This window comes from Rousettus aegyptiacus, unplaced genomic scaffold (assembly GCF_014176215.1).
Source record: "Rousettus aegyptiacus isolate mRouAeg1 unplaced genomic scaffold, mRouAeg1.p scaffold_m13_p_10, whole genome shotgun sequence".
In the NCBI taxonomy this organism is placed as follows: domain Eukaryota; kingdom Metazoa; phylum Chordata; class Mammalia; order Chiroptera; family Pteropodidae; genus Rousettus; species Rousettus aegyptiacus.
Window position 1 is genome coordinate 89,728,314 of NW_023416285.1, and position 27,594 is coordinate 89,755,907.

At 40.9% G+C, this 27,594-nt stretch overlaps 1 protein-coding gene and 1 long non-coding RNA gene across 2 annotated transcripts in view; one reads left to right on the forward strand and one right to left on the reverse strand.

Moving 5' to 3' along the window:
• CUBN (cubilin) overlaps positions 1-25,765 on the forward strand; it is a 224,919-nt gene extending 199,154 nt beyond the window's left edge. Inside the window, exons 60-67 of the mRNA XM_036226882.1 lie at positions 7,159-7,367; positions 14,948-15,110; positions 15,437-15,642; positions 17,052-17,199; positions 18,092-18,273; positions 20,691-20,856; positions 22,362-22,597; positions 25,460-25,765. Coding sequence (XP_036082775.1) covers positions 7,159-7,367; positions 14,948-15,110; positions 15,437-15,642; positions 17,052-17,199; positions 18,092-18,273; positions 20,691-20,856; positions 22,362-22,597; positions 25,460-25,567 — 1,418 coding nt within the window. The 3' untranslated portion in view covers positions 25,568-25,765. The remainder of the gene's footprint in view (positions 1-7,158; positions 7,368-14,947; positions 15,111-15,436; positions 15,643-17,051; positions 17,200-18,091; positions 18,274-20,690; positions 20,857-22,361; positions 22,598-25,459) is intronic.
• LOC107513681 lies at positions 24,750-27,300 on the reverse strand. Its single transcript, XR_004952857.1, has 2 exons — positions 26,714-27,300; positions 24,750-25,666 (listed from the first exon to the last, which is right to left on the reverse strand). It is a non-coding gene; the product is annotated as an uncharacterized LOC107513681 (long non-coding RNA).
• Between the last annotated feature and the right edge of the window lie 294 nt (positions 27,301-27,594).

A 27,594-nucleotide genomic window follows, 5' to 3' on the forward strand; every position in this document is an offset into this window, starting at 1 on the left:
GGAATTGGGACATTTATTTTTATGATGTAACCCTGATTGTTATTTTTATCATATAGTGTAGTTTACAAGTTGGCAAACTAAGCCATAAAGAAATTAAGTGACTTGCCAAGGTCACGTAGCAAGTCTTGAGCAGAATTGGGAAAGTAACTCTTGTGTCCACTAAATAATACTGCCACCAGAGTAGTAAAAGTTGAAATATCAATAGCACTGTTCACAACCTAATATATCAACAAGAACAACAAAGCAATTCTGTGGCCTTGTTTAAATAATTATTAAAAAGCTACTGGATACTTGGCCTTGATTTTTGGATTTCTTATCTTTTATGTTGCAACTCATTTTATGTCTAAGTAGCACACTGCAATTAATCTTGTTTTCTCTAAACAGAACGTTTTCAAATTTTGATAACTTTTGATTTTGTAATTGTCAATGTTGAGTAAAGTTTCACTTTTTTTTCCTTAAGATTTAATTGGTTTTATTCAATGACTCATGAATCAGGTAGCATCCCATCTAGTCAACAGCAAGGTGCTCTCAAGTTTTACTTCTTTTAAATACTGCTGCTATACATTAATGTTTCCTGCAGTTTACGAATTATTAAATTTGCTCTACCTGCTGAAACCTAATACTCAGAGATTAGATTTTCTGAAGGAATAGACCTAATATGTATCATGACAAGTTTTTAGCTAAAGAAGCATCTTCTTACTGAAAACTACTTCCTAGGCAGCATTTTAAATCTTTTAGTGATGTTTTTATTGTTGTTCTGCTAATTGTTTTTTCACAATTAAATATTCCACAGAAGTCAACTAAATTAGCTATAAAAACAGGTTAATACGTAGACCAAGCTGTCGTTTTGTTTTGTTTTTATAATATAGTAACAACTTTGTAAATCAAGAAATATGTTTAATTTCAAGAATTCCCCAAATAAAGACTAGAAAGCAAAAGTCCATCTAATAAGAACCACTTAGATTTTCTATTCATTCCTTCGTTGTTCATTGTTCAGCTACTTACTATGCAGGCATTGAGCTTTCCTTTGGGGGTACGAAGATGAATTCGACAAAGTCCCTATTCTTGAAAAGTTCACTCAGGAGGAAGACTTGGCAAATAGTTGTAAATTCGGTATGATAAATGCTTTTTGACAGACACATTTGCAAAAAAACAGTGGGGACAGAAAAGAAGGGATCTGTGGTACTTTGGTGTTGAGTAAAGAGGATACAAGATATTAGAGGACAGCACCATAACGTGAACCTAAAATGCAGAGTGGACGCTCTGGAGCCAGACTTCCGAGATTTAAACCCAGTTCTTGTATGTCCCAACAAGTTTGACTGTGGACAAAGTTTTTGGGTTTTTTAATGCCTTGATTTTCTCATCTGTAAAATGGACACAGTGCTAGTAACTATCTCATAGGGCTGTGGTGAAGATTAAGCTAAAACATTCCCTGGAACTCATTTAGCATGCAATAAATAGTACTAACTTGAGCTATAAATAGTATTAACTTGAAAGAGTGAGAAGGCATTCACTGGGAAATGGTCATTCTATGAGGAAGATAAAGCTCGTACAGAGACACAGATGCATCCCATTTCTGAGGCTACAGACTGGCCTGCACATTGCTTGGTAACGCTTTGGGGTATTAGGTGGAGAACAATAGGAGCAGAGGCAGGAGAGATAACCATGGGCTAGATGTCAAGGGCTCTGTCGCATCTGCAAAGGGGAACCACTGATTGTTGTGAGCTAGAGAGTGCTATGACCTAATTAAAGTTGTCTTAGAAAGCACATTCTTGCACCTGTGAGGATGATGTTTTGAAGTAGAGGCAGCATGTTAGGCAGGAAACAAGCAGGAACGTATTGCAATAGTTTAGACAGGGGATGATGAGAGCAGTAGCAATGTGAAAATAAAGAAGGGGATTGAAAGGAGAAATACTTAAGATGTACCATTTCTAGGACACAGCAGTATTTGAACGAGGTAGGGAGGGAACAGGAAAAAAAAAAAAGATGATCCTAGGGTCTCTGGACCATATTTTGTGACCGCTATCCAAATATAAAACTACCGGAAGAGGACTGGGTTCTGGAGGAGAAATAATAATTTTTAGTCTTACTATGGAGAATTTGGGCGCCATGTAGCTACTGTGCAGCAGGTAGTCAGACGTGAGAATTAGAAGGTCAGTTCAAAGGTCTGGGCTACAGTTTCGTTTTGTTTTTTTTTTACTTTGAGGAAATGTCATGTGGCACAGACACATTTAAAATTATCACATCTTCCCAGTGAGTTCAGGCGTATCATTTTGCATAGCGTTTTTAAATTCTGTTTACCCAATGTCTACCTTTTCTGATATGACGTAACTTCTTTCTCTTGCTTTCTTTCAATTCCTGTTTGCAGAGTCTATTTTTCAGCTCTCCACTTTCAACCTTTCTCTATTCCAAAGAATGTATTTGGGTTTTGTTTCGCTTTGTCTTTCGATTGGAAAATTTAATGTGTTTACATCAAATAAAATTACTAACATTATTGGATTTAAATAGACGATTGTATTGCTTGGTCACAGTTCCACCTGCCATGTTCCTTTAACCATCCTTTGTGGCCTTTTTGAATTTATCACTCTTTTAAAAATCAGTCCTTAGACATTCTTTAACTCTTCTTTTAGTAGTTACCTTAAAGATTACAGTAGTCATCCTTAACTCATTTGAATCTAATTTAGAATTGGTCTTTATAAGTGCAAAGACCTTTCAATCTTTTAAATCCATTTATCTACTTTCTGCCTTTTATTCTATTAAGGTTAATTATGTTAATTCTATGTGCATTTTAAGCACATAAAACTTTTTCTTTGTTTTATGCACTAAGTAATTACTTATAATTACCATTGTTTTTTTTTTTTTTTCTTTCTGAATTTCTGGCTTACTCAAGGAAAAAGAAAATGCCTACAGTTAGGCCAGTCTTTGTCATAAGTACACCAGCCCTCCACCACTTGTCCAAGTAGTGATTATCCAGAGGTAGATAGAGAGCCTATCCAGAAGACCTCAATAAAATGCCAGCCGCATGTAATGCCAGCCACAAAAATGTCAATTCTCAAGATAAGTATTTAGAAATGTATCTGACTCCACTAAAGCCTTTGAGATGTTTTCTCTTAGATAATATAGCTGTTTCTTACTTATCAGATCTATATCCTGGCTTGAGATTCATTTCACTTTGAAGTTTAATAATCGAGAAAAATAACTTAGGGTTCAGTTACTGATTTTTACTTAAGTAGATCTTAACCCAGATCTCACTGCTTACTATGGGTTTGTATTTCCAATATTTTTTTAGTCAAACATTTTCTTTCTCTAAAGAAATGGCTCTTCTGTAGGAAGTGTTTCCATTTGGGGAAGAAGTGTAGAGTGACATTTGTTCTTGGGCACAGGAAGTGTCATTACAGAATGCTTCCGATAACTGACTGATGAAGGAGGTGCTGATAGATGGGAGTTTTCTGGATGGTAGAAAAATGTGTAGTAACAAGGAGTTAATGGATTTATGATGCCGAACAACACATCAAGGTCAAGGTCTTATACTAGTTTTTTTTAAAAAGGAATTTTAAAATATCAATATAGTCAATAAATATTTTCTTATGTATGACACTGTTTCATAGTCACAGATTCTCCCTTGTTCTTCGCATACACTTAGCTATGTTGGGATATAAACACAGGAATGTGGCAATAGTACTTTGGGTAAAGAACCTTCTTGTTAACATTCCTCTTATTTCCTCAAAGACATGCGTTTACATTTCTAACTTGCCATAGGAGGAGCAGAAGCACAGAGCACTTGTACTGTGTTTAAATATAAAAATGGGGGAATTAGAACAGTTATAACAGTTTCCTGCACCATACAAACACCCAAAGATGTTTATTCATATAATACTACATTTACTTCAGTCATTTGACTAATAACTCATATAATGTTATATTTACTCAGAGTGATATACAATATTAGTTATATAATTCACTCATAATTTTATATTTACTTTAATTATTTGACTCTGGGACAGGATTATCTGATGACAATGTTAGTTCTCCATTTTCTTTATTCCATGTGTATATTTTAAGAATTGAGCAATGTGCTCTATTATAGTTCGCTGACTCAAATAAGCTATTTGTGTATTAGTTGACCATTGCCACAATAATGCTGCATAACAAACCATCCAAAATAAATGCTCTATAGCTAGAGCATTTATTTTTTATCACCTATGGGTCTGCAGACTGGTTTACCTGCCTCATTTCCAGGCTGCAGGTTAACTATGCTTGGCTCTTGAGTTCTGGTTGGTTTCAGGTCTGTTCTACTTGGATCCACTCTCTCTTTCACAAGCTGTTACCCAGCACGAGCTCTTGGTGGGTCACAGGAATATAAAAGGCTGAGTGAAAAACACAAGCCCTTATAAGGCCTCTTTCCACTCCAAGACCACAAATATGCCATTGTCTAAACAGAGTCATATGGCCAAGCTTAACATCAAGTGGATAGAATAATGTCATCTGTTCATTCTAGTGCACTGCGAAGAGAGGGACTGAATAATTAAGAGTCATCCAACATACCACTCTGTGCCAATACACACCAGTGATTTACGGATTCTTGCTCTGGGGTTCCCTGGAGGAAGGGTGTCTCTGTCTTATGAAGGTGGTAGTAGTCACAGTAGTAGTAGTAGTAGTAGTAGTAGTAGTAGTAGTAGTAGTAGTGTACATAAGGGTGTATAATGGCACTCACTATGACCATGTACCGTTATCATTCTGCCCTTATTAACTTATTAGTAACGATAGATGAGTAGTGACAAAATATATAGCTTGAATTCTTAAAAATAGCATTGAAGTTTTGGAGCTGACGTAGTGACGGAATAGGCTCAGCAACACCGTTTTCCCGTGTCCAGACCTCTGACTCTTCCTTGCCCCTTGCTACTTCCCGCCCAAACAATGGCAGCGTGCTCTCACTTGGTCTCATCTCCTCCAGTCCCATTTCTTTACACGTAAATGCTACTACCAGATCCATTTTAGATCAGACTTGACTAAAAAGTACCTTCAGACCCTACCACTCCTCTGATGAAAAACCTTTCAAGTGGATCCCTATTATCCAAAGAATAAAGCCTAATGGTCCAATAACATAATCTGCCCTCTGTAGAATAGTCCATCCAGTTTCCCAGTCTTACTTCTCATTATTCTCCTTTATGCACTCTATTGTTTTTGCTACCAGAATTGCGCTTTCCTATGCATGTACTTAAATTCTTGTCCCCTTAACCTTTGGGTATGAGGTTCTTTCAGCCTGGAATTGCCAATACCAACCCCATCTCTACATGATCTGGTCTTATTTGTCCTTCAAAACTCAGATCAAATGTCACCTCCTCCTTGAACATTCTAGATTCCTAAAGCCCAAAGTAATTTTCCCTTCTAGCAAAACTCACAAGACTTCTCTTTTATGGCCCCTATATCAGTTTCTAAATTGTGCCATCATTATTTATCGAGGTCCTATCATTGCTATTGAACTACTATTCATCTTTTTCCCACCTCGATACTAAATATGTTTCCTTGAATATTTAAATAATATTTATTACATAAATAAATTTACCAATTTGTTCATACCCAAAGTAATTGACCTTTCCTGCTATGCATGTCAGTAAACTCAAGTGGTTTCCTTAACTAAAAATCAGTTGACACTCAAATAAAAGCTGTGCGAACTCCAATTCTTTTTTTAGTTTTCAGTCCTGTTTAATATGAAGATAAATTATTAGTGATATGTAGTGCAGTCCTCTGCATTACTTTGGTTTCGGAATTATTTTGTCTTATATACCATCTGTGGCTCTCTCAGGCACTGGGCCTTTGAAAGCATTTCAGCTCCAGGAAATGTCTGACTGTGCAAATAATCTATAGTTTGACCTGACTTGGAAGCTATGAACAGGGCAGTCTGACCTACTAAATAATGCATCTACCCTGAAAATTACTCTGCGTCTTGATACCCTTTGCATCTGAGGGCTGCTGTCCTTCACATTGCCTGCCAAGCTCCAAGTTCAAAATCTTAGTGCCCCCTAATGTTGAAGTTAACCTTCACTGTTAACAGCTAATTAAATGGGATGAGAAAAATAGGCAAAGGCTTTTGACAGTGAAACTTAACTCTGGAATTTGTAATGATATTTATCTGTATAGAACGTAAGCTTTATGAACATTACTTGGAGCACCTAGTTTTGAGCTTAACTCATCTTCGCTGTTGTTTTTGAAATTGTTAGTAAATTTTTCTTCCTTTTATGCCCTCCTTACATCATTTCTGAGGTATCAGCTTAGGCTATGGAGTGGACAAAATGAGATCTAATGTTCTGAGGATTTTCCGTATATATTTTTTTTCATAGTAGACAATTTAGTCATCGTGTGAGTATTTTTTAGCTCTCTTTTTTATTTCTCTCTTTTTGTTCTGAATTTCAAAGATTTTATTGCAAAGTAGATTTTTTTTTTCTTCAATAAAGGTCTTCTTTAGCTTTCCTTTCTTTTCAGAAAAGAAAAAATCAGATAGAGAGCATAGTGTAATACAAACTGGACTGCAGTGTTAAATGCCTCTCAGCCTCTTTCTAATAGATTATTTAATTGAAGGTTTGTTGGAAGACAGTTTTCTTGGTGTGTTGGGTAAATTCTTCATAAATTTATTTTCAATAGGATAGTGTTCATAAAAGCAGAACATAAAAGTAAAACATGTACACAGTTTTCACCAGTTTTATTATGCAAAATATTTTCTTTCTATAAAATTGGATTTCTCAAGGATAGAAAAAGCTTCAATAAATCACATCAGCGGTTCTAAATGCACATAGAACAAATCCAGTTACTCATTTTTCTAGATAACTACATGTGAGCGAGAGGAAGGGGACCGAGGGGTTAGTGAGAGGAGTGGACTGCCTACGCCCGCTGAAGCTCAGTGAACAGTCTCATGCTGTTTACAAACGTGTGGGAGAAAATAGAAAGCCTCCATGTAAAACTTAAGATCTGTTCTCTTCGGTGTGCCTAGTGATGTGTCATTTGTTTGTTTGTCTTATTATTTTTTGTCTTTTTTTCCTTCCCTAACAAGTCTACTGAGAGTATCTCCTAAGTTACTCTTGTGAAAAATTTTTTTTGCAATTACAGTTGACATACAGTATTGTGTTAGTTTCAGGTGTATGTGTCTTTGTTTTAACACAGGACCTCAGCAAGGTTGTGGAGGCTATCTGACAGGTTCAAATGATACCTTCGCCTCTCCGGATTCTGATTCAGATGGAAGATATGACAAGAACTTAAACTGCATATGGTTCATAATTGCACCAGTAAACAAACAAATTAAACTCACCTTCAATACGTTTGCTCTGGAGTCAGTATCTCTTTTTCAAAGATGCATTTATGATTATGTAAAGGTAAGGCTGTTATATTTCTTAACCGAGTTTTCTAATCCAGACTTTTATGTGGCATAGGATACTTTATACCATACAGAAAGTCGTGAAAATTGTGAGTATTACTGATATTTAAAATGATCCATTCTTCAATGATGTAATGTATAATATTACAGATGCTCTATCTTCATATCAAGGTAATCTTTTTTATGGATGACTCAAAAACTCTGCATGGCTTCTAACATTAGCTTTAGGATTCACTGTTCATCCATGCCTTGTCAAGAGATAGTTTGTGGGAAGATGGATTGTATGGAAAGAGATACTCACAGGGCTTTTGGCAAATCCTGTATATAAATAATTACCCCTTAATTTATCTATTTTTAAAGTTTATATATTTATTTTTCATATTACCTTTAGATGTGGGAATATCTTAGTTCTAAGGTCTCATTAAAAATAAATCAAGAGGCTTTGCTGCTCAATTTTTAATGACTTTAATATTAAATTATTGTATGAATTTAAAGTTTTAGAGTATCAAGCAATATATATTACTACATTCTTGGGGGTGGGGGAGGGAGACAATGAGTATGGCAAGGTTTCTGACCATGAGGAGGTTAAATCTGAATACAACATTAAGAGATGGCAAATCAATGATAAGCAATTCAGGACAGTCACTATTTAAGTGCCAACTAATGCATTGGATAGAGGCTTGAAGCAATGTGCGAGTTGAAAAGGGAGGAAAGTTCCCCATAGTCTAGCGTGAACAAGAAAGCCTTCAGAGAGTGAGAGAAAGCTTATTCAAGCCAGGAGAGAAGGCGTTCTAGGCTCGGTGAGCATAAGAGGAGGCTTGGACGTTGCTGTGCATGTTCCTTACAGGGTGAAGGGACTGGCCTTATTCAAGCAGAACATAACTCAAGAGTAGCAAGAAGTGAGAATGTCTGAGTGAAAAATATCCAGAGCACAGAGGCTCTTGAAACAAACTAATGACTTAGGTTTGATTCAGTTGAAAACGAGGAGCGATCGTGGGATTTCTAAGGAGTGATATGCCGAGAGCAGAGCTGAAGGACGGCCTGGCTGGAATCAGCAGTCGGGGTGGATCGTCCGTCAGGGGAGGGTCTGGAGTTCGGACCCCTGGGGGAGGCTACCGTTATATAAGGAGGGCGCAGAGATGGTGGGGAAGACAAACCTGGAGCAAGAGCAACTTTGAAGTCCAAAAATTGTGTTAACTTTTAAAGAAATGTTTTTTTGTTTTGTTTTGTTTTGTTTTATTGTTTGTTTTGTTTTTAAGGCAGGGGAGGAAAAGTCATGGAATGCACACTTGATTATATACTTGTCTTTTATTTTCACTGCGATGAGCACCACGCCTAGGCGGGCAGGAGAATGTCAGTGCTATTAGCAGGAGACCCTGCCTTTGCGAGGGATTGGTCCAGGCTGGGTGAGAGCGGGGCAGACAAAGGGCATTGTCCGTGGGCAGAGGATGGAGCGGCGCTCCAGCAGGAAGACAGCACGGATAGAAAGGAGACAGCAAAAGGGCCCGCACACCTGTCGGAGAAATGGTGCTTTCTTTGATGGCGGCAGCCTGGAGCTGGAAAGCCAGGGCCCCACTCAACCCCAGGAAAGGTTCGCAGTGAGGGAGCTGGAGAACAAAAGAAGCATGAGTCATGAAGGAAAACACACACACACACACACACACACACACACACACACACACACACAGAAATAAGGCAGTGTCACTGAAGTCAAGAAAGAGAGTCTTTGACCAGTGATGGGGGGTCAATACTATTAAATTGTAAATTAGAGGCCAGGAAAGGTTAAGGTGAAGAAAAACTCACAGATTGGGTGGCAACCATTTAAATAAAACATTGACACAGAAGCTGGATAAGAGGGAGTTCATGAAAAACTAGAGATAACGAAAATGTTTGGGCAGGTTGAACTCTTCTTTCCTAAAATTAGACCAAAAAATGGCTGGAGCAGCAGTAAAGCTGAGGTTTCAGACCCTTTGAGAGTTACTGATATTACAGAAAGATAATGAGCTTCAGAGACAGATAAGATGGACTCAAACCCAATTTTTTTACCTCACAAATTTCCATGTGCACCTGACACCTCACTGCTGCATCTATTAACAAACAAATGATCCCAGAATCATACCTACCTTGCAAGGCTGTTTTGAGGATAAAGATAATATATGCTCGTACTCAGCATGTGCCTGGAGTATGATTTGTAAACAAATTTCTTTACGTTTCCCCTTTGTGTAATTACAGATGGGTATGAAGTCTGTGCAATCTTTTCTTAAAATATTAAAAATAATTGATTTATGTATACATTATTATAAAAATTCATGTGGGGTGCTGCTGGAGGATCGATAAGATTTATTCTCAAGATCCATTTCTGTGAGCATGATTTGATGATGTCATTAAAACACGTAGTGATTTTCTGAATTTTCTCAATATTTAGCAATATCAAAAAGAAGGAGTTATTTTCTAGCTTCAAAATAAACTTTCCTTCTTTTAAAAAAAATTCTATTCATATCTACCCTTATTTTTCTTTCTTGGGAAAGCAATTTCCCTCATTTGCCAACCTTTTCAACTTATACCAAATTGGCAGATCAAAGAACAGTCCTTGGAGTGGGAAGCCTGGAGGTATCGTTATTAAAGAGATTCTCTGTGATAAATGGGACATTTGATTCCTTTTAGATTGTTTCTTAGATATTATAATCAAATCACTTTTTAGAAAAGCTAATTTAATTTAATTTTGTTGGTAGATATACAAGTGAAAACTAGCCAATTCCATTTTTCAATCATAATTATATCACTCTTGTTTTTGAAAGGGTTGATTTGGAAAGTTATTAAGGTACATAGTGAATTGTGTAGTTCACTGACTGGTTGCTGTGGCAATTAACATCCCATTCATCCCATAAAGAGTCATGTGGCATGATTTCATGCTGCACATTGTACCTCGAACTAGAGATTTGGAGCTAACATGCAGTTCCTCAAGAAGTTATAGAGTGAGAAGATCGACATGTAAGCTTACAAATGGTTTTACAACTTGACAAAAATGATAAATATGAACAACATAGAATAGTAGAACACAAGAGAATGGTTGACCTCATTTCGGGGTCAGAAAAAGGCCCCCTAGAGGTGACTGCTGAGTGGGGCTTTGGAGGGGCACCACAGAGCATGCTCCCCGTGGGAGGCCGGCTACCACCGAGAGGGAGGTGTGGGGGCTGCAAGCTACAGAGAGCGCGCCCAGCTTCTTGACGCCAGTTCGTGATAGGTTAAGTCACTCCTCCGTGGTGAGCAGTGAGTGAACGGCAGAGAGGGCTGAGAACTGGGACCCCAACTGACTGACGTTTCTCTGCCAGGAAGCATGGAGCTACCACAAGAGAGACGGCCCCTTCTTAATGTTTTTCAGCTCCTCCTCAGCGTGATCAATGCCTGAGGACATAGAGTAAACCTTCCATTTGCAGAACTGTCCTGTGACTTGTAGGATGGATTCTGCCATATGGCTTCTAAAAACTCAATGCCACTTATAGCCTCATATTATTGTAATGACCAAAAAATATCACACTTTTGCAAAAACACTCCTTAGACAATAGCACTGTCCTCATCAAGAACATCGATCTTGACCTCTGAGCTCAGGTATTCAGTCTGTGGTCAGCCTCTAGGACCAGGGGCTGTCCATCTCTGGGGAGGAAATAGGCAATTTATTAAGACTCTAGGTTCATTTTCTTATGAGGTATTGACCTACTATTCATTCATTCCAATAAATGTTCATCTGAGCACTCATTACCCTCCAGGCACCACTCCAAGTACTGGAAAAGAACATAGAGATAAAATTAATAATAATAATAATAATAATAATAATAATAATAATAAATTCCTGCATCTGAGTTGATTCTAATCATTGCTTCTTATTGCTCTTCTTAAAACTACTGACACCAGTAAAACCTTTTTTCCCAGAAGATTCTGAAATGGATCAACCCCAGACCTGGAAAACCATTCTCTATTCTCTTTTCCATCCCAAATTATGCCCAGGCATGTTGTCCAGCAGACTCTAACAGAGGCTCCTCAATAAAACCAAAGACTTCATGAAGATATTTTAAGATGCAATGTGGAGAGCTTCCAAAAAGAATATAAAACTCCCCTGTTGTCAAATCTCCAGGGAAATATTTAAAGATAAAGTCTTAAGGAAATTAATTCTTTTCAAATTTAACTTAATAATTTTAGACATTAATTTCCTTGAGACTTTATCTTTAAAGTTCAATGCCAAAGTATGGTGCCCTTTTGCAGTAAAAGTTCTTAGAAATTAAAATCCAAACATTTCCTTCCCCATTTTCCACTCTCATTGGAGAAAGTACAGGGTTTTGCAGTAGTTGTAATCGGAGGCTGTCTTCTACTAAATTACGTGTACAATTTCTTTAGGATCTTAAGTAGATTCTATCATGCACCACCACCAAAGAATTTTAAAAACTGAGAAAACACAAAATTCTCAGTATTTATCTGTGTTGGGAAAACTTAGACCATAATTCAAGCTCCGGGTCTGAAGCAGTCATGCCCTACAGCACGTGCTGGCGGGACGCAAAATGTAGCAGCAAGTGATGGTGCGGGGCTGTCGGGGCACAGTCCTAGGGGCGCCGTTTATGTCTTGTCCACGTGATCCCCATCTCCAGCCTCGCTGGCGGCGCCCCTGCCGCCCACACTGGGCCCCCCTGCAGAAGTCCGGGGTTGAGAGTTGACATTATTAGCGGGTGGGCGAGCAGACAGAAAACCTTGGCTTTGGCCACTCGGGGGTCCAGGAGCCCATGTCAGTCGTCCAGAGGCCTCAGCTAGTCTGTGTCAACTCAGTCAAGGGAAATCATGTGGCGGCAGTGAATGAGCTAATGCGAACGCCAGCTCGAGGCCGGGCGCCAAGTAATTCCCTTCCTTCGCCTTCGGCGGCCATCTGTCCGCTGCCCAAATCCGGTCCGATGACTCCCACAGCGGAGGATGCAAACAGCTTTACGTGAAACGCGTGGCGCTTCACGGTCTTGCCCCAATGTACTTTCCCAACTCCGCTTCTCCTGTTCTTTCGCCTCGATCTCCAGGGACCTCAGGGGTGGGGGCGCTGTGGAGGCTGTGCCAGCCTTTTACACCCCTTGGCTTTTCACGTCTTGCTCTGTCTGGTTGGGGTGCTGTTCATCTTCTGTGGGGCTGGAAGGTCTCCCCTGACTTTTAAATACCGGTTCAAAAATCCATCATCTGGGTCCCCCTGCTACATTTAATTTTTTGATTGTTTTTCTTTATTTTATATATAATTTACACATATATATGTATGTTTATAGATTCTTTTCTCGCTGGTTTGTGAGTGTCAAATTAGTCTTTTGAATGTTTGGAAAGTGCTTTATACATCCTTGTATATATACATAGGACCTAGCACAGAGGCCTGGCACACAGTACATAGAATAAAAAGGCTTGCTAATATGAATGTGCTGATAAAAGCAGCAATGATTATAATAAAACTTTAACTTATTTACCAGAAAAAGTACTTTGCCTAAAACTTGGCCAATCTAGTCTTTTGCCAAATGAGGGGATAGATTACCCAACTCTTGAGTCTCTTCTGGCTCTAACTTTACCGATATCATATTTAAACTGGAGAGACAGCGCCATCTAGTGGTAAATTTATTTTTTCTGTTTATTATGAAATTATTTCTATTTTACATATTTCTAACATTTTAAAATAACATCAGCGGTCATGACTATTTGGAAGTGTATACATACCATGGTCCTGTTATAAATTCAATACCTGGATCTACACACATATGCTTGTTCTTGAAATACCATGCAGATTACACAACTGGAGAAAGCTCTCGTTTTCTAGTAATGTGTTTGAGAGAAATCCAAGTGCCCACTATTTGAACAGGCATTCGTCAGAGGCTCCGATGGCCAGGACTTATTCTGGGTGCTGGCAATACCATGGCAAACAATCAGGCTTCCCACCCATAGCACCTACGCTCTTGTTGGGAGAGAGACCAGAATAAGTAAATAAGCAACAAATAAGAAACATTTTGATTAGAATACAAAAATACAACAGGAAGATGTCGGAGGAGGGCCTCCTTAGATAGGGTTGGGCTCTCAGGAAGTGGCTTTTGAGCTGAGATCCTGTGGCAGGAGAAATGTTGTCTCAGAGCTGAGGAGAGAGCGCTTCCAGCAGGAGGCGCTGTGAGCACAGGCCTGGACAGGGGCTCATCCTGGAAGCAGGGGAGTGGGAGAGGAGCCGGGGGCAGGCCCAGATCAGACCAGCTAGGGGTTTGCAGGCCACCATAAACCGTTTGAGTTTAACTTAAGGTGCAGTGGGAACCCACGGGAGCATTTTAGACAGAGCAGGAGCATAATCTGATTTAAGTTTGCAAACACTCAGGCCGCTCGGTGGAGAATCCTGTGGCTGCTCTGTGGAAACGAAGCTATTAGGAAGATGTTATAGCAATAAAGGTGAAGGACGACGGTGGTAGCAGTGGAGACGGAACCCTCGGGGGTAGATTTTGAAATAAGAGTGGAAGAGATGTGGGGTAAAAGAAGAGAGAAAGAGGAATCAAGGCTGACTGAAGTTTTAGGCTCGAGCCGCTTATGGATACAAAGAAGACTTGGGGAGAACAGGTTTGGGTTGTGGGAGAGAGGAATCACGGTGTTTATCCGTTTATGAGATGTTTATTAAGTGCCTCTTATGAGACTCTTCTAAGCATGGGACATAGCAGTTAACAGAGCAGACACAGCTCTGTCCTTTCATAGACTCTGCATTCCCTTCAGAAGACAATAACATCAGCAATATGTGTGGTATGTAGAGGTAATGCATGCGCTAAAGGAAGTGCAAGGCAGGAAAGGAGAAAGGGAACGATGGGAGAAGTTACGTTATAAGTAGGGTGGTCAGGGAAGGGCTCCCGAGTCAATGATATCTGAGTATCATGGGAATGAAGGGGATTGAAGGGGAAGGAGCCACGTGGGAGAAGAACATTCCAGGCACAGGAAACAGGAAACGCAATGGCCGCGAAGCAGGAGCGTGTGCCCGATTTGGTCACGGAGCAGAGAGAACAAAGGGGAGACAGACGTCAGCCCAGGCGAGGTCGGTAGTGGGAGCGGAGAGTAGACTCCTGGCCTGGCGTTCACACTGAGTGGGCGGGAGGCAGTTAGGAGGCTTCTTAGCGGAGTGGTGACCTGGGCCGACTTACACTCTAACTGGCTCGCATGTTGAGGACAAGCTAAAGAGGGACAAGAGTGCATGCAACTGGAGAGCCCCGCGGGGAGGCTGCAGTGACAACCCAGGCCGCGATGACCGTGGCTTGGACCAGCATGGCAGTGGGCATGGAGGTGAAGATAGCGATAGGCTCGCTAACTGTAACGATGCGTTATTTTAAAAATCATATATGACTTTCACATTGAGAAAAAGAATGAGGCAGCACACCAGGTTTTTACTGAAAATCATTATAAGACAATCGATTCCATAGCAATTCTGTTCCTAAGTTAAAACTAGCTCAGGAATATCAATGGAAGATTGTGACTTCGGGTCTGTTTTAGTGTAAACTCTGCAGCTTCCTTGTGCATGATGGAGAACTAATGACCTATTTTCCTTTGCAGTTATATGACGGGGACAGTGAAAATGCCAACTTGGCTGGAACGTTTTGTGGTTCCACTGTGCCTGCTCCCTTTCTCTCTTCTGGTAACTTCCTGACGGTTCAATTTGTCAGTGACGTAACTTTAGAAAGGGAAGGATTTAATGCTACCTATACCATCATCGACAGTGAGTAAACCGAGACATTTTTATATATTACGAAACGTATATTAATGCACTAAAAATAATGCCATGTTTATATCTCAACTCAATGTTAATTACTAAAGTCAACATTAATTACCATCTAAGCTCAGTGTCAATTACTAAGCACCATGTTAATTATTCTGTTTAATCCATGATACAAATTTAGTACAATTCTTAGTCAAGAATATATACCCTAAAACCTCCACACAATGACGTCAGTATAGCTCCTTTGGGCTGGAAGGGCAGGGAAGGCAGAATTTTAAATATTGTGGATGTACGATGAGACGTGTGATTCTCTTTCCCCATCTCAGTGACTTGTGGTGGAACATATAATGCCACTTGGACCCCACAAAACATTTCGTCGCCCAATTCATCCCACCCAGATGTCCCGGTTTCTACCTGTTCTTGGGTTTTTGAAGCCCTTCCACATCATCAGGTCGAGCTAACCGTGTGGACGTTACAGCTGCCCTCGCAAGACTGCCGCCAGAACTACTTAGAGTTCCGGGACTCGCCAGAGGTAACAATGACACGACAAATGACCGTCGCAGCTAGTGACCGTTTTTACCAGAACTTGAAAAACACTCGACGTAATGAAATGAATTGTCAGAACGACTTCTAGCTTAATGTCTTTTTCAGCAATATGCAGAGCCTCTCTTTGGGTGTTAAAAAACTTGAACTCATTCCTTAGGTCGGGAGCTCTCAGACTCGCACGTGCGTCAGAAACACCTGAGCGTCTTGATGCACGTGCGTACGCTGGGCCCCGCCTTCGAAGGCTGCGCCCTCCACATGGCACCCATTACTCTGCATTTTCAGTGGGCATCTCTGGCGCTTCATGGGCCACGCTTGGAGAAACACTTCTATCGTTAGTGGCATCTACGTATAGGGTGGGTTGAAGGGGTCAATGCAGAACACACAGAAATTAATTAGGCCATTTGGCCCTAGTCCAGTGGGGCTATATCCATGGTAATATAAGAGAAAAAAAAAAGCTGTTTCGGTTAAAAAAAAAAAAAAGATGAGTCCAAATTGCCCATGGGATAAGATATTAAGGAGACGGTCGGGCATATACTGATAGGCGGCGGCCTGAAGATTCGGTCGTCACCATCATATGAGTCAGTAGGTAAAAAATGAGAGTAATGAGAGTATCCGGGGAGCCATGAACCGAGGACGGCATCCTGGGGGGACACCTGGGTGTCTCTCTGCTCCTTGAGGACCAAAGAACCAACCCAGGCGTGGGTGAGGGAGGACCAACAGCAGGGGATAGCGGGAGAAAGAAGCACAGACGAGCACCAGGGAGCGGGGAGTGGGCCTCTCGGGAGGTGCTCGGTGTTAGAGGCGAGTGTGTGCGCGAGAGGCAGCAGGTGTCCTGACTTTGGCACGAGTTGTCTTTATGCAAGGACGGAGGGGTTGGGCTGCATTTATTCTATCCTCTTGGGCTGCCAAGTTTCACAAGGGGAGACAGGGACCTCATCACAGGCACGAGCTCCCCCATGGGGTTCACCTTGGTGCTGACGGCTCTGGCCAGGTCTGTGATGGTTAGCGAAAGCTGGAGCAGTGCCAGGTCGCCGTCTGGCCTTCTGGATTCTGGAGAACCACAGTCGCAGGGCTGCCACTCCAACAGTCGGATGTGCTCAGAGCGAGGGCTTAGGCTTTGGCTGTGAAGGAGGAGAAGGGTCTTGTCTTCAGGAGGCAAGCGTCTGTCTCATGGTTTGAGCAGAAGCTTGGCCTCTCTGCCTCCTGTTTCATTGAATGCGAAACATTTGTATATCCCAAGGCCAAGGTGAGTCTCGTTGCCAAGCGCTTCAAACACTATAAGTAGTTTCCATGGCTGAATATTTAAGCATACTGTTACATGCAGTTTAATTTCTGCTATGGCCTGTTCTCTTTTGAAATGAAATTTGATGTGATGTGGCTTCCATCTCATTTCAGAATAATGGAAACCCAGGAACCCGCTTCTGTGGCAGAAACACTTCAGCCCTACCCACATTTTATTCTTCTACGAGCACTGCAATTGCCTTTTTCAAATCCGAAGTTTTTAATGAAAACTCTAGAGTGGGTTTTACCTATCAGATTGCAGGTGAGTCCTGAGCTTTATGTTTGTTCAGGAAATCTGCCGTTGTTACAGTTATTGCTAGAATGAACTCCGCTGAGTAAATTAGGGTTTGTTAGCCCACAGCTGGGTTCTGAAGAGCTAACGTGAATATCATACTAACTAAAATGTTTAGAATGTTAGCATATCCTTCAAAGTTCATGTGTCTTCTTTAAAGTTAATTTAAAAATAGGCAAGTTATTTTATCAATATCCACTTGACCACATAAAGAAACTACTATATCTTAGGAAATTATTTTGTTAAAACCAAAAAGCTTTGAAAACATTATTTGATTACTGAAACTGAGATGTTTATTTCCAGAGACCACTTTATGTGATGGTCTTTTCAAGCTTGATTGAAACTAACGCTGCCTTTGATTAAAACAAATAAAAACATGCTAGGTGTTTTTTTTTAATTTTTTATTTTGCCAGAAATGGTAAAGAACAATTTGCCAGTTCTATCAGAACAGATAATTCATCGAAAGAGTTAAAGGGAAATCCTCAGACAAATTCTGTGTTGGAGGTAGAGACTTTATGCCTTAAAAAAGAGTCTAATTATCAGCCAACTCCACCTCATTGCAGTCAGAAAAGTACAGAGAATGCCAGAATGTTCGCCTTCAAAGCGGAGTGCTCCTGCTCCCCTTTTCCCATAGGGGTGATTCATGTTAGCCAGGCAGGCGTTGCCACGCATTTGCCCACGGGCCGGCCACCCCACCTCCTGGAATCCCGGTGATCTCAAAGGCAAACGGAGAGGCTGGGTTAGTTCTTTTTCTAAAGTTCGTTCGGAGTTACTCATCTCTTTGAATTATTCCTGTCAGGTTGGAAGAACACTGAATATTGGGACACGTACATTGATTCTGCATGTTTTTCCCCCCTCTAAGATTGCAACAGGGCATATAACAAGGCGTTTGGCAACCTGAAGAGTCCGGGGTGGCCGGATAATTACAACGATAACTTGGACTGCGCTGTTACTCTCACGGCCCCGCGGAACCACACCATTTCCCTCTTCTTCCATTCATTTGACATTGAGGACTCAAGTGAATGTAGACATGATTTCTTGGAGGTAATATATGTTTGGATATCATGTGTATGAGCTATTTAAAAGGTGATGCTGGATCGCTTCAGATTTCTCGCCTTTCGCTCTGCTACTGTTAATCATATATCCCTTACTCATTTCATTAATTTATCCATTATTCTTTCAGTCCATAAATACTTACCAAGCATCTTCTAGGTCCGGGCACCAGAAATCCAAAGGGAGCAAGACATATTCAGGGCCCCTAGGAGGTTGATCATCCAGCGAGAAAGACAGACGGGACATAGCCAGCTCCCACGCAGTGTGGGAGGGACTAACAGAGTCATTCTGGGTACAGAGACGGCTTCCTGAAGGAAGTGCGGTGCGAGGTCAGCCTGGAAGAGCCAGAGGGATGTCCTAGGGCAAAGCGCTGATTTTGGAAGTGGACTTTAAGAAGTGTGCTTTGCAAGGAGATAAGCATGACACCAAATGATACCAAATCGTTCGGCTGATTTCCCTGACGCTGTCGCGGGGAGAGTGTTTCCTTGGCGAAGCGCTCAGCGGAAGCAGGATGTGCTGTTCCTTCCTCCTCAGCACCACGGAGAGCTCTAGACAGGACCAGGAGGTGCCCTTGCAGTTTGCCATCCTGTCCTCTCACCCACCCTCCGCTCTGTCTGCAAACACACCAGGAGAGAAACCGGCTGCGCCCAGAGCCAGCAGGGCCGTGCCCCCAGAGGGCTTGCACCTTTGTGACCCCCTGGGCCACCAGCAAAGCTCCCTGTACATCCTTCCTGCCCGACTTGGCATCTGCTATTCAAGTGAGAAGGACTGTTGCATTGTTGTTGACAGCAGGTGCTCTGAATGAGCCCATGACCAACACAGATGGCGTGTGGAGCTCAGCGCCTCTGTTTGGCCATCAAGATCCAGAGCCCTTTGCAAACTCTGGTGAAATTAATTCATTCTTCGGAAACACAGGTGCAACATAACACTGCTATAGGCAGAGAATGCTGAATTCCTCTGTGGACGAATATGAATCTAAACCTTACCTGAAGCCCGCTGAGCGGGCGTTGTTTCGTGTACCCCCACATCTTTGGTGAGGTTTCCAGAAAGCCGATTGCTCCTCTCCACCTGTTACGCAGTTTAATCTTCTGGGAAAGCGCTCCCTGAAAGAATTCATCGAAGGTCTTTGTTGATGGATATTCTTAACTTATAGTGCAACAAGTACTGGGAGAAAGCTCATGCCTCTCATGGGAAACATCGTCATGGTAAGAAACTGGGAGGAGATGGATGTAGCAGAAAGGAGATGGGTATGAAACTCAGACCTATGTACCTCACCCACCACGGAGTCTAAAAATGTTTGCGCAGTGCTAAGCGGATACAGGGAAGGAGTGGGTTATGGAGAAGCAGAATTACCCCACCAGTTCAGAGTTCCACTGCAGCTACTCCTAGCTTGTCTCAAGCCTGAGAGACAGGAGTTAACATTTGCCATTTACCTCTGCACGCTGGGAGTGAAGGCCGGCTCTCCAGAATCGAAGAGTGAGAACTTCCCCTAGCTGTTCTTCCTTATCCCGTAGAAATGGGTCAAAAACTTCCTGTCCACTCAGCAAATACAGGAAACTACAACTCAGGCCCGTAACGTGCACTGCGTCTGGTTCTCGCTGGGAAGATCGTGGCATGGTTTATGTGGCAGCCACACCAGCAAGACTCAGTGTTTCATCCACGTTAACTGTGGCAGGAATGGAAATTTCTAATGGAGGATTCTGACTGTCATTATATCACGCAAAGGCCAAGCCCCAGAACACATTTGGAATCTGCATTTGTCTTCAGAACCTCAGAACCCAGTCAGGATCCTCTGACATCCCAGAGATATCTACCGCTCTCTTGGTTCCTGTGAAGAGAAAAAAATGAATAGAACAAGTCGTGGGAATTAATATCTCACTTTTCTTCTCAGAGCATCGGCTTTCTAAAAGAAAATCTATAGGAAAGAGACCGGAAGCAAAGAGTGTAGATAACTGGCTACTCCTTCCATGCAAGGCCACTTCGTATAAACACCCAGCAGAGGACTCCGAACAGCATCGGAAAGGCATTACTCCCTGGACAGCGTTTCTGTAACACGTCAGGAGTGTACGTTGGGGTCAGACTGGTCAGGACAGCGTGGTCGGAGCACAGATCGCAGCCAAGTTCACAGCATGGTCACCCGCGCACACACGCACCGACTCATTTCCTGTTTTTAGATGTGTCTGTTCTGTACAGTGAATGAAAAAAAAAACCCTATTCAGTTACAGAATGTTTTTAAAATATCTCTGAAAGTCAGAAGTTTTATAGATTTATCGAGCTGTATCCGTACGGAAATTCCTTGTTTGGACCTGACGATATTTTATTATATGCTAATGGAGAGCGATGAGTGATAAATCAGAGGAGAAGGGATAACACGGTGAAGTATAATCATTCGTGACTCGTTGTTGCAGGTGAGAAGTGGAAGGGACAGCGGTTCGCCGTTACTGGGCACATATTGTGGAGCTCTGCTGCCGAATCCGATCTTCTCTCAAAATAACGAGCTCTACCTACGATTTAAGAGCGATGGTGCAACTTCCCGTCGTGGGTACGAGATTATCTGGACCTCATCGCCCTCCGGTAAGACATGTGCCCTTTGAAAGGCAAAGCAATGTAAGTGAGAAGAACATAAGGCGTCTAATAAAAAAAGGCCATTCAAAGTGACCTGATCTTTTTAGCCATCTGTCTACTCGATTCTTTTCTGATTAAAACAGAGATTTTTTTTTTTTTTAACAATGAAAATACAGAGATTCTTTTTAATTCTACTTTTAATCACTGTTTCTGTAAGTATTTTTAAAGAATACACATTTACATGTAAATACAGATAAGGGACTATAACACCTTAAAAGTCATTTACGAATTCTGATTTTGTCACCTTTTTACCTTTGGGTTTGACCATCAAGGTAGAGAATTAAAAAACAAAAAAGTGTTGGCGGAAGGCGTGTTACCAACACGTTCTCGTGCGTGTGTGAGCAGCGGAGCTCTTGGTGACCCCTGTCGTTTCTCGGCAGTCCTGGAGTTGAATTGCTTTTTTTTTTTTAGGGCAATGAGTTTCTTCCTGCAATTTTGGTCGGTTGTTTATCAACTAACTCAAGGCAGGTTAAGTCATGTCAATACCTTTAACTCAAGAGTGGGAGAATATCTTGATGAAACATCCTCAAAAATACCTAAAAAGTTTCAAAATAAGATAAAAATGATTCATTTAAAATGGGCTGAGAAACAAAAGGGTCCTATCAAGACAATCATAGATAATGAAATCTTGGCACCTAAAGATGCTTTAACGATGATCTCCAATGCCCTCATTTTACAGATGAAGAAATAAGACACCAAATTAATGTGTTGCCCAAAATGTACAGCTAGATTGTGGCAGAGGCTGGACTAGACACCAGTGGTCAGACAGCCAGCCCAGAGTTTCTTCTTTTTTTTTCCCTTGTACTTTCTTTCTGTGCAGTAGCATGTCTGGAACCCCAGGGCTGTATGGTCTAAATAATGACAGTTGTCACATACAAATGAACAAATTGAGCAAGTTGACACCAACACTTAAAGAGCTTGGGCCTGAAGTATGTCAGTCCTGAACCTGTCCATTATAAGCCTGGGAAAGTCAGTATGATAATAAGGCTTACTGTTGAAACCTCCAATAACACGCTTCTGTTTGCTCAGCCCTGGAATTTCACTTTTCATTTTGCTTTACCCACATCATCATCGACTCACTGCTTATAGCTCTGCACCATCAGAAGTGTGTAACAACTTTACTCTCCTGCAGTTACTCTACCCAGTTCTTGGTTTTTCCCATGGTGTTTTCCGCCCACCATTTTCACAGAACAGACCTTGAGGAAGTTGTCCCTAAGCCATGACATGCAGGGAAAGGAATACGTGGTGGAGGAGGGGTAGCGGTGAGGGGGCGAGGGAGTGGGAGGGATTTAACCCCGAAGAAGGAACAGGAAAGGGGCTCTTGCCTCCAGAATTCTTGTAGGTCTCAGCACCTTAAGAGAACAACCACCTTCTTATTGCCTTACAAGCACACTAAAGCACTCAGGCTGGTTTCTACTTCGTTGAACGAAACTTCCTGTGATTATTTCTCGCAGGCTGTGGTGGAACTCTGTACGGAGACAGCGGCTCCTTCACCAGCCCTGGCTACCCGGGCACTTACCCCAACCACACTCACTGCGAATGGGCCATCATTGCTCCATCTGGAAGGCTTGTCACCGTCAGCTTTTACTTTATCAGCATTGACGATCCTGGAGACTGTGTCCAGAACTATCTCATACTCTTCGATGGACCAGATGTGAATTCTCCATCCTCTGGACCATATTGTGGAGCAGTGAGTAACACAGATTTTTTTGAATTTCCACATATTATGTTTAAATAGTGAAAGTAACAGTATATATTTTTAAAGGCAGACACAGACAAAATAGAAAGCACAATGCACTTTTACAATTTTGGTACCGGTTCGTGACTTTTCTATTTTAAGAGCACGAGTGCCACCTCGTGGGCATTGTTTGAAATTAATACCAAACACCTATGCATCAGAAGTACCTGTGCAGTTAGTTTTACAGACTTCCTGTCCTACTTGCTCCGGAGGAGTCCTGGCACGTTGTTTTTAAAAGGCTCCATATGTGACTTCGGTGCACCGCTCAGAGGTGAATACCCATGTTTGTTTCTGTAGGAGTAGAACTTGAGAAAATTTGGATGCCTGGCTCCGTTTCAATTACTTTTTTCTTGTTGAAAATTGTGTGAATTCTTTGCAGAAGTCCACAGAGACAGTGAAGATTGGCTGGGCGACTAGTATGGTTGTTTCTGTAAAGTGTCGATGGCCTAAATCTTCCCTAAATATCGTTAGGATTCCGACATCGACTCAACGTTGCTTCCATCTGCCCTCACGGCCCTCTCATTTTATTGAAAGTGGACACTCCCAGAGATGTCAAGAAGGGGAATGTGACTCCTGATGGCAGGATGTGTGCTTCTTACTGTTCTGCTCTTTACCCACTGAGGCCTTCTGATCAAACAGAACAGAGAATGAAATTATCCGGAAATTTAGAGAGTTTTTAAAAAATATGGCAGTTTGTAAAATTGATGTTATTTTCAGAAATATCAGAAAACTGATCAAAATTTCCAAAGCCCTGGGAATTCTGCCACATATTCTTCAAAGCACATTTCTTGGACTCTATTTGCATACACACATATATTATAGTTTTATGGTGTGTTCTTTTTACTTATTGATATATCGTTAACTTCTTAAAGTATCAGTAAAAGCACTGGTGTATCATATTTAATCACTGGATGGTATTCTATTGGAATGGGTACAGCCTAATTTATTTAACGAAGCCCCTCTTGTTTATAGACAACACTTGGATAAACTCTCTGGTAGCTATCTCCTTATATACAGAATTAATTACTAGGGGAGAAGTTTTGGTCACTTGGCTAGTTAATACTGGGTCATCGTTATTCACAGGAGACTCACAGAAAGACAACCCGGTAAATGTGTCACATTTAAGATTCAGAAGTTGGTTAGTTCTTTATAAACATTCCCAGAGAGAGTGAAAGAGTCCATTTTAACAACACCACAACTTTCTATCTGCATCGTGGTTTCATTTATTTGTTCTGTTTTGGTTTCGGTTTTCAGTGACTTTCAAACACACAACCTCGTTTGATCCCCACAGTGACAACCCCACGAGGTGGGGAGAATGAGGATAACCTGGACTTTGCAGATGAAAGACAACCAGGGCTCACTGCCATTTCAACCAATGTCACATTAAAGTGTCTATAACTAGATGTTAGTTTTTAAAAACTGTTTACGGTATTTTCCCAGTTTTACATTTTGATAAATGTGGACACAATTTCAAATGTAATTGTTCCTTTTAAAATTAAAGATAACACTGATTTCTTTAGCATTTAAGGTCCAATGAAGTCTACTTCCAGTGTGATGGTGGAAGTCTCTCCTTAGATTACTAATCACATGCTGGTTTGAAGATGTCCTCTTTTATGATGAAATAAATGTCATTGTTCACAGGGAAATCCTATAATACTCTCAGTTACAAAACTGGACATCTAGAAACAGGAAAAATTAGGAGAATCAAAGAGTTTAAAACTTTCGCTAACTGTTCACCCGTTTGTCAACGTAGAATAATAATTGGAAATCGGGAGCAGATTAAAATGGAAAGAAATATACAATATTGTACATACTTTTGATATTTCTTTTTGGAAAAAAATTCTCTGTGCTGTACTCAGCTGAATAATTTATTCTCTTGGAAATGTGTGTGTTTTGATGGCTCTTGGGGAGGACCCAGGCAGTGGGGTCGCGCAGAATGGAGGAGAGCAGGCCCCAAACTACAACTGTGACCCTGTGTGGACATTCCTGGCTTCAGGACAATCTCAACGGAATGTATAGTTTACTGACTTACTTGGTTCATAGTTTGCCTCCTCTTTTTACAATGTAGCTTCAGGAGAGCAAAGCCTTTAGTCTATTTGGCTCATTTTTTTTTTTTTTTACATTCCCCAGTGCTAAAAATAATGCCTGCAACATAGAAGTGTCTTGATAAATATTTGTTAAATAAGTGATTAGGAAATGAGAAAAAGCTGAGACCCATTACCCCCTCACCCCAAACATAAGACTATTCCACAGAAAGAATATGAAAATAAATCGCCAAGGGAAACTATAAGTATTAGGGGGAGACAGTGGTATACTTTACTCATATGATCATTGTAGTTGTAAATATAAGTATGTATTTTTACCAAAAAATGAAAATTTCAGTAAGAACTGAAATCGGAAATTTGGAAATTCAGTTTTTAATGACAATTTTACTGATATAATTCACATACCATACGATCCATCTACCATCTACTTAAAGTGTGCGATTCAGTAGCTTTTTGTAGATTCAGAGTTGTGTAGCTATCACCACGACAATCAATCAGTTTTAAAACATTTTCATTACCCCCTCAAAGAAACTTCGTATCCATCAGTAGTCACTCCCCATGACCCCTCAATGCCCAACCCCAGGAATATTATTTTTTATAAAATATTTATATTCTTTGCAAGATTACTTCTAGACATATTATGAAAGTTTACTGTAAACTTTTTGCTGCTTTATGTAGTACATTTTTACTATGCTAACATTTCTAGAAAAATGTTCAAATTTGTGAAAAATATAACTTATTAATTACTTCTGTGTTCTCTCCATCTCAGGACACTAATATAGCTCCCTTTGTGGCCTCCTCCAATCGGGTCTTCATAGAATTTCACGCGGAGTACGCAGCACGCCCGTCAGCGGTACGCCTGACTTGGGACAGCTGAACACGCAGGGTGTGTGTTTGCCTGGGCTCTTCCGAGCGGCCGCCGGACATCCTGCTGGGTGGAGCTCTGCTGTCTTGATCCCTGACACTGTTATATGACCTAGAAAAAATTTTAATGTAATTTGTTAAGTTTTGTAAAAACGTAGAGATTATAGAGCATCAAAATTATTGTTAATAAAAGAAAATGTTTTTACTCAGACCACAAGTCAACGCATGGCTATTCATTTAATGGGGGAAGTTATTGGAAGAAAAATGGTAATTGTTGAATATTTGATGAAAAATGTGCTTTTCAAATTCTAATTCGGTAACTATGTAACTTGCGTTTATTTTAAATTCAGTTTAGAGAAAAAAAGGCATTTTAAAATTTGATGATTTATGGAATAATTTCTGTGAATTTACCAGTCGTTATAATGCTTTATTTGGACAAGGCATCTTCCGTACTCTATCTTTGATTGGGCCGGGGTGGGGGTAGTGCATTTCTAATGGGAAGTACTGAAGCATAGACTGTTAAGCATAGAGCACTTGGCGGTGATGCTACAAAAATTATTTAAGCTCTGATACATACTGATTTTTCCATGCAGGACCAGCTACATAATTTGCAAGGCAGAGTGTAAAAGGAAAATGCAGGGTCCCTTGTTTAAAAATTATTAAACATTTCAAGATAGTGACAGCAGAGCATTAAACCAAATGTGGGGCCCACATAGGCATGGAGCTTTGTGTGACTGCACAGGTCGTATGCTCAGGAAGCTGGCCCTGTTTCTGTGTTATAAAAATCTGGAACTTAGGGACACATTTCATTAAGAATTGCATTGGTAAAGTGACGAGAATGAGAAGAGAATTACAAGGGAGTGATAACAATTTCTGGAAAACAGGATGTGAATGGAAGCATGCAGCCAAATGAAGCAGAAATTATAGCCCGAAATAATTTCTAGCGGGAAATGCAGCAGAATTGGGAATTGACTTTCCAGGTGTTATCTGGATGTGGGGCTGGCAGGTGCAGTGTGAGATGGTGAGACCAGAAGTAATAAAACGGTATTAATTGGTGCTCACAATTCATCATTTCCCTACACTAGCGAAGGCTGTTTAGAGAATTTAAAAAAAAAAGGCAGTTTAGAGATTACACGCAGGCATAAAACTTAGCTTTTACCTCTGAAGAAATTTAACAAATCACCCAGGGAAAATTAATGCTGACCTAGGAGGCAAACAAATACACATCAACAAAGAGCTACCACATCAGCTGTATAGAAAAACCCACTCAGAACTTCATGCTTGAATATGAAAGGACAACCAAGAATCACCAGACGGAGAATTACAGTAGCAAGAATGGAAAAAAACTAGGTAAACAAACATAAAGAGATACTTAAGGAAACAATTTAGTAAACAGAGGTATTCCAGCAAGACATATACAAATAAATGTCTGTCAAAACCAAGGAACCAAGGGAAATCACACATAATCAGTCAGGTGGGAGGACAGAGAGGATCAGTTTAAGTTAGAGCAGTAAGTTGGTGGGTTCCTGAAGTCTTCAAAAATAATTTACCGGATTTCAAGCAATGGAGAGGAATGAAAAGCTAGCTGCAAGATCGTAGAGATACGGTAAAGATGATTACAAGAAGAAAAAGAAAAGCAGAAGCCCTAGTAAGAAAACAGCGAAAACGTGTAATAAAATCATCATTCAGCATAAAGCAAATTAAAACATGGCACAATTTTGAGTGTATTAGAAGAAAAGAGACGTCATTTACGTGTCCTGGTATTTTCCCCTTCATGTGACACAGAGGTTGAGAGCTGGGCGCTGGGGACACAGATCATGGAGTTTTTGTCTTTGACGAAGTCTTAATATAGCGGAAGGCACAACGGTGGATCAGGAACTCACGGTAGCAACTTCTAATAAGTGGATTCGCAGATATAGAAGCAGGATACTTAGAGAAAGTTCACTTCTAGCTTCCCCAGAACCCAACCTCGGTTACCACGGGACCTCCGCAGCCGCTTCCTAAACGTCTCCAGTTCCGCCCACAGCACTCTATGCTTCG